A 13,935-nucleotide genomic window follows, 5' to 3' on the forward strand; every position below is an offset into this window, starting at 1 on the left:
TGCCCCATCAGACACACTTCACACAGCTCCCCCTGGAGGCTCAAATGGCGTCATACAATTTTATTTTCCACATAAGCAACAGTACTTCCCAAGACCGGCAAGAAGACTTGAAGTTTCAATTTGGTGGAGTTTTCCTTTAATCAAATGTAATGCCATTTTACACTTTTAAACAGTGTCGCTATAGGAAGTTTACTGAAATGGTAAATGCTTTTAAATGTGTATTAATTATTCTAGAATAACAAGATAACCAAGTGTGATTTATGTATTTGGGGTTTTTGCATGTTGCTGCTTGGTTTTGATTGACCCAAGCAGAGTCCATTACATCACAGCAAATGTGATAATTGGAACTGTCATCTGCTGCCAAATGCAGCCTTCTCTGTGCTGCACTCACAGCCATGTGATTGGTTGAAGTGAAGAGTTGAGGACAGTCACACCAAATGCCGTGTCTACACAGATAGCCTGAGCAACAGCACAAGCTCTGAAGCTCCATTTGTGTTGACTCGGGAGGCATTCAGGCACAGAATTGAGTTTAGGCCGCCCGCATTTTGGAATTGCTCAGAGCTCAATACGTAGTCGCTGTAGTTACACGTGTAAGACACCAGAAAAATGGAGTTGAATTGTTTAAGGCCTACGTTTACAGGCTTATAGCGTAAGGAAAACGCAAGCTGTTTTGTGCACTCAGTAGTCAGATGGATCTATTAAAACAGGAGCAGATCTATTGAAATACAAAAACATGGCCTTAGAAACAACCATACTCTAATCTAAAGTACAAGAGAAGTCATGGTAAATCAGTCTTTTTGATTTGGTCAAGACTCAAGTCATGTAACTTTATTCCACTTCCATCTCATTATATATCACCACGTCTGCCTCATCCACTTCAACCACCACTCCTCCATGTAATCTTCCTGGGTTTTTAAAAACAGAAACAAAAACAATTTGAAAAAGGAAATTCTTCACCTGTCCAGAAACATCAGAAACATATGACCGATTGCACAACATACAGTACCAGTGATCAAGGTAAGGTTCCAAGGTTAGGTTTATTAATTTTTTCAAATGTGAGTTTGAAATTGTATGACATATTCTCATTCTTGAAAAAGAACCTTGCAGTCCTGATTTCACTGGAGCTGCGTATTTATTTTGCATTGCCCACAGTGCTGAATTTTCTCTTTCCTCAACAAATGCTGTGGATGATCCACAGACCTTGCTGTTTTTACAGAGGACATACTAATGTCCAGCTAATATGTCTAAATATAATATGTGTAAATATAAGATGCACAGACAGCAAAAAAACATCCATAGTATTAAAACAATAAAACCCAAATATCACAACAAAATACTGTTCTCCCAGAAGTTTTACATTCCACAAGTGTATCCTCCCTCTAAATTCTCTTCCACCGAGACGAGATAACAATCGTCACATTGCGCGGCCACCAGAGGGCATGGCGATAAGCAGAAATTACTTTTGGAGCTGTTGATTTTGAATTCCCCAAACTGAGGAATAATAAATGGGCATTAAATAAAACAAAACACTCTCCAGCTGAGAGCCCGGCGGCTCAGGGAGGTAGTGTATGAAGGAGAGATGGGCTACTAATTTCCAAGATGATTATTCTATTGAAACACAGGTTGTCCTTCAAGCCTGTCCTCTGACTATATTGTGGCGGATTTCTGAGTGGGCTGTGAAGTATCTAGTTAACAGAATAAAAACAGCTCTTTAGCCATGACAGAAGGTTGAAGGAGGATTGTAACATAATAGCACCATTAGGTTTTATATATATATATATATATATATATATATATATATATATATATATATATATTTTTTTTTTTTTTAAACATGAAGTTTCACAGGAGCTGAGATGTGGCCAATGCTTTATTTGCGATACACTGCCTCTGTGAATCTTATATACCTCCCCTGCTGTTTGCATGTGTGGCAGGCATGGAATAATATGAATATATCATCATGGCAGCCAAGCCTAATGCCAAAAACCATCACTAAAAAAACGAAGGCCATCATGAAGCCCATATTGTTATATCGGCACATCTCTTTCTATTTGAATTTCTTCTGAACAGGATATTACATTATTCAGAATATGATAAAGTACCAACTCATAGGGTGAAAACCTATGAATATTAAGGAAAGGCGGGTAAACTGAAGCTGTGTCCTATTTCAATGTTAACTTCAAACAATATACTGTATAGGCAATGCTATGCATTGACACACTTCAATAGAGTTTGTACTAGAGAAATCATCACATTTTATTTAAACATGAAATTATGCATTTATGTGAAATGGCATCTTTGAAATCCCACTGCCAGTGGAGCCTTACAAAGAGAGAAATAAATATTATTTCCATTTTTGTTTTTTCTTCCTCCAGCTTATGTGACCAGCCAATTTTTTTAATCCTTGGTATTTCTCTTTATTTAAACTTTCTCTTTATTTAAAAACAAAGTCAAAAAGACACCAGTCAATTGTTTTTGTCCTCATCGGGTCACGTAACCTGCGACTGTACAAACAGAACATTTCATTTTTGAAAGCACCTAAGCGACCAATAGAATTGTGTTCAAATGATGTTAAAATGAACTTTATGAATACATGAATGGATAGTAAAGTAATGAGAGCTCAATAGGCGGTGGCTGCAGGTTGACGTATCCCAATATTACATTTGTCTATGTTTGTATCACAGTCGTGGTCTCTGTTTCAGAATCTCTACCCACAGGCCTTTTTTCAAAATCAGCCATTTGTGTGTTAATCACAGAGCTGAAATCAAAGCAAGGTTAGCTTGCACAAAGAGGAACGTCTCTGTCGAAAGTTGAATACAAAGAGAAGCTTTAAAGAAACCTGCTCCAAAATGCACATGACCTGAGAGTGGACTGACACTTCACCTTCCTGGACGACAATGTCCTGAAACATACCAGCCAAGACAACACCGGCGTGGCTTCGGGACATGTCCGTTTTTCATCGGCCCAGTCAAAAACTTCATGGAACATTTGTAGAGAGACCTGGAGATGGCATGGTAGACACTCACCATCCAGTCTGATCTCATTGATCTGCCTGAAAAATGGTCTAATCAGCTGAAATCCAGGAGTTGAAAGCTTTTAGAGGCTTACCCAAGAAGACTCACCGCTGTGATTTCTGCCAAAGAGGCTTCTGCTGTACACAGCGTACTGAATTAGTGGTCTGAAACTATTGTGAAGGACATATTTCAGTCTTTGGCATTACATACATTTTGTTTAAAAATAAATAAATGAATAAATAAATAAATATATATATTTTTATCATATATATATCACTTATATATATATATATATATATATATATATATATATATATATATATATATATATATATATATAACACTTCAGACTTCACAGCTAAAATAATTACTTTTCCCTCCTTTGTATGTCAGCACTGCCTCACTTTTTTTCTTATTTTCCCCTTTTTCTTATGGTAATAAATTATTTACTGTTTAACTTTGATGAAATCACAACTGGGCCAGATTCCAACAGCAAGTATTGAGTAGAAACCCATCAAAAATATCCAGGGGTGTATTCCAGAAAACAGGTTTTGTCAAAACTCTTCCAGAAAGCGAGTAACCTTAAACTTGAGGTCAGTTACCATGCTGACTCTGTGAACCTAACGCTGAGTTTCTCCCCATCTCCTTCCTTTTCCTAAACCTGTACTTGCTTTCAAAAAACCTTTCTTTGTCAACTTGATCGATGTGGAAGCGAGTAGCCTTACGTCCTTACTTAATTTGTTTGCTGACGTGAGTTCTCTGTACCACAAGTTGAAATAGCCACTGATATTTTTTTTTTAAATGGGAAGTCTGATGAAAACCATATGCTTTACTTATCTGCACTTTATTATTGGTTTTTAGATGCAGCCACGTTACTGTCGGGCCCCTTGGGATTGCACCTAAATTAAAACACGTAAGCAACGAGCATCGAACCCCGGCCAATCTGGCCAAGACTTAACTCAGTTGCAGCAGCTAGTGGAAGAGCAGCTCGCCCAATGGTGACGTCAGGACTCTGGTTAAGTTCCCTAACTTTTAATGCTTTTCTGTGTTGGCAGAAAATCATAAATAGCAATTCCTGAAACTAGAGAGATACATCCAAAACATATGTATGGTTAAATGCTTCCAGAAGCAAATTATCTGTATTATCTTTGTACTTGAGGTGAACTGACCATTTAATATATTATTATAGTGACAGCAGCCATGCAGACAGCCGAGTGACATTGTCAGTGGCAAGCCGTCGCCTTGAGTCCCTGAGGAACCCTGCAAATCTTTTGTAGCTCCTTTGTAAAACCGAGTCCCTCATCTTATCCAGAAACACTCTCCAATGAATTGAATTATTTTTAATCCACTGTTGACGCTTCAGTGCGATGTTATTGCCTGAGACAGAACAAAACCTCCCTGCTGGGTGCTAAAATCCAACAACGTTACGCTGCCGAATACTCCAAAAAAATGTGCCCTGCACGTTCCCTCAATTGCACCAGACGGACCACTTTGCTGTAGCTTGTTTATTTCCATCCTGATGCATTTATCTTCCGACAGAGTGAATCTGCTTATTATTATTTTTTTTAAAATTCTAAATCCCCTCTTGAGGATTGTCTAATTCTATCAGATATGTTTGGATAAGCGAATATCTTTGAGACTCGTGACTTGGAGCAGGGGAACAAGATTTGACTGCATTCGTCCTCTCATTTCAATGCAAAGTACAATTCACCGATGTATATAGAAGCAAACCTGTGTCGGCCACACAACACTGAACTCTGAATTCTTGGCAATCGATTACGTTGTGGCAGTCTGTCAAACAATTAGGGAATGGAAAAAATGTGCGTGGAGGTACTGCCCATTTGTTTATGCTTTGGATTAAAGATCTTAAAATGCTTAAGAAAGAAGCTTTGTCAATTCAATTCTAAAGGAAGTGAAACTCCCTTAAACTAAATGGTTCAGCGAATCTGTATTCAGAGGAGCAACACTGATAATGCAGCGTAATCAGATTACTTTGATCCGCTTTAATGCCGTTGGGTGGCTACTTTCTCTTTTCTCTCCACCACTCCTTTTGTCTCCCGATCTTTCTCTTTTTTTCTTTCTAGAAAGCAAGAGTACTTTCTCCTGCTACCGCTCTGCTGGGTGGCACTGTAGCTGGTCCCATGCAGTAAGGCGGCAGTCTCATTAATCCCACTCTCGTTGCAAAGTAGTCCCTTGGGGGGGGGGAGAGAGCACGCTTTTTAAAAAGTGCCCTGTCACACACTGGCACATCATTTGCATTTAGGTTAAAACCAGTCAGGACTCTTGAATCTTATTTATGGACAGAGGGAACTCTCTCCTCACTGCGGCAGGAGTGCATCAGTTATTGTCAGGACAAACCTTGTTATAGTCACAATTACAAACACACACACACACACACACACACACACACACACCCTCTGCTGTGTCACAATGAATGCATTAAGTACTTTGGTTTGTAAACAGGTTATAATGTATATAAGGGTTATGGCCATTCTCCAGCATGCAATTGTCCCCCTTGCCAGCAATCAGTGTAATGGGCCGTCTGACGAAGGCGGTGCTGTACACTTGCAAAGCGTGAAGTGCTAGCAGTTATAGCGCTGTAATCGTTTGCATGTACAATGTGCGCAGCAAATATTAATGATGCCTGCTCTTATCATGAATACTTAAGGCCAGGTAAGTGCTTACACAGAAGGTGCACAGCGAGGAAAGTGGAAATTTACATATGAAACATGAGATAGCTTTATACATTAAGAAAGACCAGGAGATGGGAGGAAGCTCTTTATCATGATAACAGGACTGAAAGTCTCCAGCTACACCGATGGCTCTGTGAGGCGCTGCCCTTCGTCAGGGCTCCTTTGAACCAGATACTAATATCAGCAGGCTAACAAAAAGTGCTGACTTTAACAGATGATGTGTATGTCATGGTCATCAAATTAGTTTTTTATGTCAGCATGCTAATATATATTATGTGATGTATGAAAGTCAGTGTTCAGACTTTTTTAAATTCGGTACGATACATGTACTTTTTGTCACAACTTCAAATGATACTGATCATTTTGTGAATGGACATTTAATTTTTCAAAATAATGGCCATTTTAAAAAAACATCATCACATGATCATACAACACGGCAACAACTAATTTGAATGAATTACAAAATAAAAGTAAGGTTAAATAAAATGAGATAATATTAATTGTGCTCATAAGTGTAACACAAATTCCAGTTTTTTACACGTTATATGATTAAAAGTTCCGGCAACAACATAAAACGTGCATATTTTTTGAGTTTTTGAAAAGGCCAAGACTTTATTTTCTTTGCAAATCATATTTTGCTTTCTACATGTTCAACATTTTCTCAGTAATCCAGATTGATATTTGCATTTTATTTTCTTACATTTCAGCTCATAAGGATTTCCTCATTTTTGTAGATAACCTTTAAGAGCAACATGTTGTCATTGTTAGCTCCACACTGATATCACCTGTTTCTTGTTTCAGCTCATCTCCATGTGTTTGCCGTGTGATTCCCCTGGAAAAAAAACAACATTACTCTTCCATTACTCAAACTGCAACCGTAATCCACCTTTAAATGATGAGTGTCCTGCACCATTAATGTCTTTTAGTGGTTGCAGTGGCTGATGCTTGCGGAGCTGACGATGCTCTTCCCACAGAGATGGTTGATGCAGTGGCAGAGAGGATGCTGCCTGTCCATCACCATCGCCCTAAGGCTTGCATCTCGCTAATGAGTCGCAGTTTAATGGTTCCCACATTTCCAGAATCGCGAAAAAATCTTTTGGTTTTTTGAACCGGGCGGGATAAACCATACAACATGTTGTTCCAGGCCGAGTGGCACTCCCAATAACTCGTCATGTGAATCCTCCCCATGAACTAAATATGATTATTGTAGATTACAAGGGTTCGATATTTGATCCTTGAGGATTTGTGTCAGTATGCTGAGGCTTCAAATACAGACACTGATGAAGCCGACAAGGACTTAAAGCTCAGAATCACTTCATTGCCATTGTGGTTCAGTTGCACACTTGTGGAAAACCTTGTAATCAGCAGGAAAAATAAACTTGCTAGCAACTACATCATTGGGAGTAATCGGTGTAATTGTCTTGTGTAACCTGGGGTCAGGGCGTGTATATAGACAGATATCTGCAAAAGGCTTACAGTGATGAGTATGATTAGAAGGTTTTGTCGCGTGGCAGTTAAAAGTCGAGAGTCGATGCCATGTTAACCCTCAACGTGTAGTGGTTGCGTCACTTATTCCTGGGATTTTCCTCTGATCGGGTCCAACCGTCATTACTATTTACTCCCTGCATCAATGCTGCGCTACACGAATGAACCAGCAAATACAGTGCAGCACGATGGACTTTGATCAATTATGAAATAATCTCTAATGGACTGTGTCCCTTCGCTGCACCGCCGCCATCCTTTTCTCCGCTCTGCATTGTGCTCGCGTTCGCTTCCTCCGTTCGGCTCATTGTGACATCTGTGTGTGTAAAACGAGCTTTAAATTGTTTAATGGCTCGTAGACGGAGCATAATATATTCGGGCAACAGATTTGTATGGGTCATGCTAGCAATTAGCGTAATAGTCTTTTGCAGGGGCAGTGTTCAAAGTAATCCATAAACAGTGTAAGAATGTGCACTGTGTTCCATACTTTAAATGGTGGCATTAAACAGGATGTGATGTGCAAATGCCTAATTAGAATTTTGCAAGGGATTAATGGCCCCTGCTAACAGCAATGGGAACCATAAAAAAGTGTTTACAGAATGCAAAGTGGCTGATTAACAATTACTAAAAATATAGTGAGAATATACTTTTTTTCATGAGACAATAATGCAACACAATATAGCACTGAAATGTCTAACAGGTTGTTTGAATTACATACATTTGATCACATTAGGTTTGTTTTTCTGACTCTGCCCTTGTTTATCTTTTGTCACAATCTTCTCTGCTGAATTGTCTTTTTCATGCATTTACATGACTGCAAGAGAAATAATATGAGACTGAACTTCTTGTTCTGCTTCAACCTCCTTTTGAATTTGATTCTTCCAAATTAACCTTGACTGTTACATACTAGGAGTCCACTCTTCTCCTGTCTCACTCTATTTCACATGTAAAAAAGTCACAAAAGTCACAAATGTTTGCACACTATATTGCTGCAGAATCAGCTCAGGTTTGCTTTGTTGTCTGCTTGAGTTGCTGCCCACCTCTCTCCCCCCACAATGCGCTTCATCAGGTTATTTTCAAAGTGAAGGCTGGCTTAACCACAGTTTATTCTCCGTCTCGCTGTCCGGTTGTCCAAACCCACTCCATCTTGCAAACCACCATTCCCTCTTTGCGCTCAGCCTTCACCTACCAGAAGCCACATATCCACGGTAGATCTTCAGTTTATCATTTTTAGTTGTGCTCTGCATTTAAAAAAATGAGAATAACAGACTCTGGGCTAAAGTATTTTCAAAGTATTTCCTTGTAGCTAAATCAGGTTGAAAGGTAAATTCTTTTTATTAGGTCCACTGCAGGAGGTTTCAAGACCAAAATCATTTGTTATTCAAATTAAATAGTTACTTTAATCTCAGAAGATATATCCAAGATTTTTCACATACATTTACAACTTTATAGTTTTTGCCTCTCCTGAATACACTCTATGTTGACATTACTGTTATTGCATTTTTTTTCAGAAACTAAGACTGTTGCTTAAAAGGCTATTCATGAAAGTGTATTTGGGGAAAGTGATTCTGTAACAGAACATGTAGCTGTTGCCTGTTTCAATAAGCTCCCGCAGTTTGTAAAGTGAGGTATCCCTATCATGTGTCGTGTCCAACAGACAAAGGAGACACAATAAAAAGTATAAAGTAAAAATGATTAATGCAATTGGGATTTACTTAACGTCATAGATGTAGCAAAGATTTAGTAATTTGCCTGTCAAACAATTAAAACGTCTTTCTAGGATGAAAACATATTTCTCCTTTACATGTAGGTTTCTGTCGCTTTATTTATATGTAGACTGTTAGCTCACTTAAAATTTAAAGCCTCAGTGTGCAATTTCTGTACTTTTCTGGCGGCATCTGGTGGTAAAGTTGCAAACCGCAACCAACTGAGCACCCGGCAGGGGACACTTTATGGTGGCGCACTGCCAATTACATTTCCGGTTTCCCGCAGCGCTGGATATTCAACGCGGTGGGGACGTATATTGGACCGTTTTCTGCAACCGTATTTAATGCTGCGTTACATTATACCATGGAACTCGGACCACGGAAGACGGGGTGGTCTTTTTTTCCGAACTCCCGAGTCGCATTGGGACGCAGCACAACACTACGTAGCAAACATGGCGACTTAGACGGAGGTTGGGTCCACCTAATTTTTGATATTTTACTCATTCAGAGTTGACAAAAAACATTGTCTCTCTGTTGCAGGTGATTATAAATACATGAACGTACAATATATTCAATTTCTGTGAATACGTTCTTATAAATATTACACTCTGTAGCTTTAACTATTTCCACTGAAAGAATAGAAAAAGGGTCATATGTAACGTTGAAGTTGACAAGGCTTTTCACCTTTTAACCAAACTTTTGACCTGCAAATCACAATGTCACTGCTTATCACTGGTGTAACTCCAGTGAGAACACAATCGGCTCAAGACAATATTCAGTATTTTCATTTCCAGCAGCAGTTTGACGGTCGAGTTGAGGGAGGGATTCAGTACGTAGTCCTGGTCACACTTTCTGCGATCTCATTTCATTCATATCTTCCAGTCAGCGCGCCTACCTCCCCATGACTAACAAGCCCGATGCATCTTTGCTACTCTTTACACTTGCATAATGCAAAATCACCCATAATGCTCTGTCATGCATTTATAATTTGTCCCGTGTCTGCACTGAGTGTGTGTGTTTTGGCATCCCTAATACTTCAAACAGCTCGGAGTGGAATGTATTGTCTGAGGAACTGAGGTGTGACACAGTGCAGTGTTTCTTCTATTCTGCTGCTTCCATCTTAGGCTTCTGAGTCCAATCATTCCTTTATGTTTTTGTTCTAACAAACTCTTTTAAGTGTTAGCTGGCCTAAGGCTGGTGTCAGTAGTTTTGAGGCAGGTATTTGTGTTGAACATACAGATATTTTACCTTGTGATGACAAGTGAGAGGTTGAAGGATCATCATCTGTGAAACCATGAAAATCTGTAACATTATTCATTTAAATTCATCCTAAAGTCGTTGAGATATTCCAGCGGTTGCTAGAAATGTGTGTCGAAACTACAGAAAGTCTCTAATTCAGTCGTCCCCCCCCCCCCCCCCCCTTTACTCTTTTATCTTTGTCTGGCAGAGATCTCTGGGAACTCAGAGGACATCCCTCTGGTACGCTGGAGGCAGCAGTGGCTTGAGAACGGCACTCTGCTCTTCCACATCCACCACCAGGACGGCAGCCTGAACCTCCCGGAACCAACCGAAGACCCCGCCAACGACTCAGCGAAGGAGGAGCTCCGCATCCTGCACATCTCCGTCATGGTAAAAACTCCCTCTTCTGGGCCCAACTGTTCACAAAGCAGCAGGAAATGGAAAACCATTTTGAAGTTGAATTACATTTTCTTTTCCTTTGACACAGTCCAAAAAAAAAGAAAAAATAAATCAACTTAATTTCTCAAAATCTAATGAAACAAGCAAACAACCAAAAAGCTTGGAAATTGATTTGAATAAATTGTTTTGGGGAGGATGAGTTTTTTTCCCCCTAAAGCTGAAGAAAGCCAAAGATGGATATCATCTTTGAGAAAACATATTCCACCGTCTTGTTTTTGTTTCCCTGCATATGGCACTCTAGCTTATTCTTTCGTCGTGCCATAGGGAATGTTCAACTTGTAACATTGTTGTTTTATAATTGTGACATCGCAGGTGTTAAGGTGAAATCTGGAGCAGAAGGTTTCCATTACATAAAATGTAAAATTAGAAGACGGCCTGCATCGGGACAATGCAGATTATAGGCAGTGGGGGGGGGGGGAAACATGTACGTCTATGTCGAACATAAATTCAAAAAAGTTCCATATTTCATTTTCAGTATGTATATTTTTTTGCATGACTGCGCTATATCAAACCTTATCTGCCATGTCGGCAGAGTCGGAAATGAATCCTTAGATCTCACAGCTTCCTCCTCTTGCCTGAGGAAATGTATATTTATTAGATCTTAGATATACCACACCTACTCCCAGTGCCCTTTTCCCAGCCCAAAGACATTACAATCGTGCTTTGATGGATGATATGTATTTTCAGACATTGAAAGCATATTATAGCTGCATACACAAATGATTAGTCAGCTTGAGACTTTTTGCCAGCAGCTGCATCTGCTGAACGGAGGCAGAGAAGCCGCACATCTATGCCCGCTGAATGTCAACGACCTTAAAACCTTCAAATGCTAACGAATCACTGACCTTGACTATCCTCTGCATGCTGTGCATTAATTAGCAAACATCAAGGCGATCCGGTGGGAGCACAGGTTCGAGTGGTGACAACATTTTAACTTGGAATGGAAGTAGCCAGCGTGGCGGTTCTGCTTCTTACCTCTTTGATTTCCCTCTAATCTCACATTTTTACTTCCCTGCTCTATCTGTATTTCACATCCCATCAACTTCAGGTCCGCGTCTTTGTGCTCGCCGCTCCGCTAATTCCTCATCCTGAAAGAGCTGCAGCAGCAGCAGCACTGCCACCAGCCTGTTTTCATTAAGGTGTGGGTAGAGAGGGATTAGCACGCAGACACAAGCAGACCGTGACAACAGATGGAAGGCGTGTTGCCACTGCGATCTCCAGGCCCTGCTGCAGCTTGCCACCCTGCTGGAGGCCCTGACCTATAAATCCAAAGCCATGTCACTTATTCGGTTCCTTGTGGATACAAAAAGGCATCCTGTGAAGGCTGCGTTACAGGGTTTTTTTTTTTTAGCTAAAAAAACCCCACCTGTCACTGGACTACTTTCCGTTTTATGTCATGGGAGGCTGCGGGCCATCGGCAGTCAGCACCGGTTGGAGGTGTGGAAAAAGAATCAGTGGTATACACTTGTGAATGTCTTGATTGCTTTAGGAATCATCAAATCTTAGGAAACACCTCCGGTGTATGGTTATTCCATGAAGAGCAGCGAGGCGATGTCATAAAATAACATTGTTATCCAGGTTAATTTCAACTTGGGTCTGGATTTTGCAATATTATCATAAATATTAACATCGTACTCAGCAAAGTAATTAATAATATCTTGCTACATTATTAAACCAAATCCCAATAGAGTACTCTGTCTGAGGGATCTTTTAGCTGATCCTGCAGCTAATCTCCAGGGGTAACACAACGTGAAAATGCTTTGCGTTCAGTGTGAACACAGCATAATTTTTTGGGATTATTACACTAGGATTTTAGCATGTTTCACTCGTGACTTTCAGCTTTTATCTCAGGTAGCCAAATACTGCACTGTTTAAAGAGACCTAATCAGAGATGGATGTACACAAACCAAAAGTTTAACCTGATCCTATAATCCACTTTAGTCAGGGGTAAAACCAGTCCTTAAAATGAAGAAAAACTGCACAGCTTTTGCCAGTACACTGGGTCTGAATGGAACAGGAAATAGTTACAGTACTGTAAGCGTTTCTTGTTCTGACTCCCTTTAATGAAGTTGTTTCATCCCAACCTGGCCACCCCTTCCTGCTTCCTTAAGACCAGACCAGCAGAACCTGTGTGGTGCTGCCAAATTTGAGACCTGAACCTGATCCAAAACCCAGAGCTATATATTTAAATATTATTATTCATTAATGACCACTAGATTATCAGGCTAATGAAACACATTGGATACACACTCCTCGCCTCAGCCCGCTGTCTGGTGTATATTCTACTCTATCGCATGATTCATATGTGCTCAGATGTTTGGCACAGAGAGAGAAAATATGAAACCTGGCCTGTGCCCAAAGCTTATGCAAGAAAATTACCTGAATAATGGAAACAAAGAGAAACACAGTATTTTAGTATGAATAGCACAATTATGATAAAATGAAATAATACCCGGGTGACTAAAAAAATATTTGTTTAAAGGCCATTCACACAAGCCTTAAACCTACTTAAGACGCGGTGTATGCCTAATGGATGAGATGGGGCTCCAGTAAATTAAGGCTAAAGGTTTAAATGCTCTAATGTTCTGAAAAGCATCAGTGTTCTCATACTGCCCATTCCCGCAGCTCCTTTTTTCACCCTCTGTCTAAAACGCCTGGATTTATTTCAGCCCCTCCTCCTGATGAACCCCAGTCTGCTCTGATTGGCCAGCTGGCCCAGCCTGTTGTGATTGGTCAAGCGATTGATTTCAAAATGTGTGGGAAATGTTACACCACTTCACCAGAAAAGTGGAGATTCTCAGATTGCAGACAGGTTTACCCCAAAAGAGTCCAAGTGTGACATCGGAGTGGGATAGAAATCTGAACCAGTTGTTCAGAGCCAGGCTGTAGGGTTTAGCCAGCTCACCAAAAAAAAAAACACAGGGTGGTCTTTTTTCACAGTTTGTGGGCCGGCAGGCTCCACAGATACACACAGATACAAACACTGAAAAAGTGATTTTTACATAATATGTTACCTTTAAGGCTTGAAGAGGAGCCAAATTTATTATGGGCCCGATCCTAATGGGGGATCAAGTTCAGTGAGCTGAGGCCAGAAAATAGTTTTTGTCTGTCAGACCAGCCAACCTATAATTTTTAGCAGAGAACAGGGTTTTTAAATTTTTTTTTAACACAGAGCTGAAGACTATATTCAACTTTGTACCTATAGGAGAAAATAATTTTTAAACTGTTGCTCTCCAGTATTTTTGATGTGGGTTGCAGACTACTAGTTGGCGGTTTCTCCCCACGCTTTCACATCCAACACGGTGACCGTAGTGTCCTCAGTCGCCCGGAGCTGGTCATCCA

At 40.1% G+C, this 13,935-nt stretch overlaps 1 protein-coding gene across 7 annotated transcripts in view; it reads left to right on the forward strand.

Annotated features, from left to right (window-relative positions):
* astn1 (astrotactin 1) overlaps positions 1–13,935 on the forward strand; it is a 344,279-nt gene that overhangs the window by 59,438 nt on the left and 270,906 nt on the right. For all 7 annotated transcript variants that reach the window (XM_035635262.2, XM_047332223.1, XM_047332225.1 and 4 more), the window contains exon 2: positions 10,343–10,524. In XM_035635262.2, coding sequence (XP_035491155.2) covers positions 10,343–10,524 — 182 coding nt within the window. The remainder of the gene's footprint in view (positions 1–10,342; positions 10,525–13,935) is intronic.

This window comes from Scophthalmus maximus, chromosome 5 (assembly GCF_022379125.1).
Source record: "Scophthalmus maximus strain ysfricsl-2021 chromosome 5, ASM2237912v1, whole genome shotgun sequence".
NCBI classification, from domain to species: Eukaryota; Metazoa; Chordata; class Actinopteri; order Pleuronectiformes; family Scophthalmidae; genus Scophthalmus; species Scophthalmus maximus.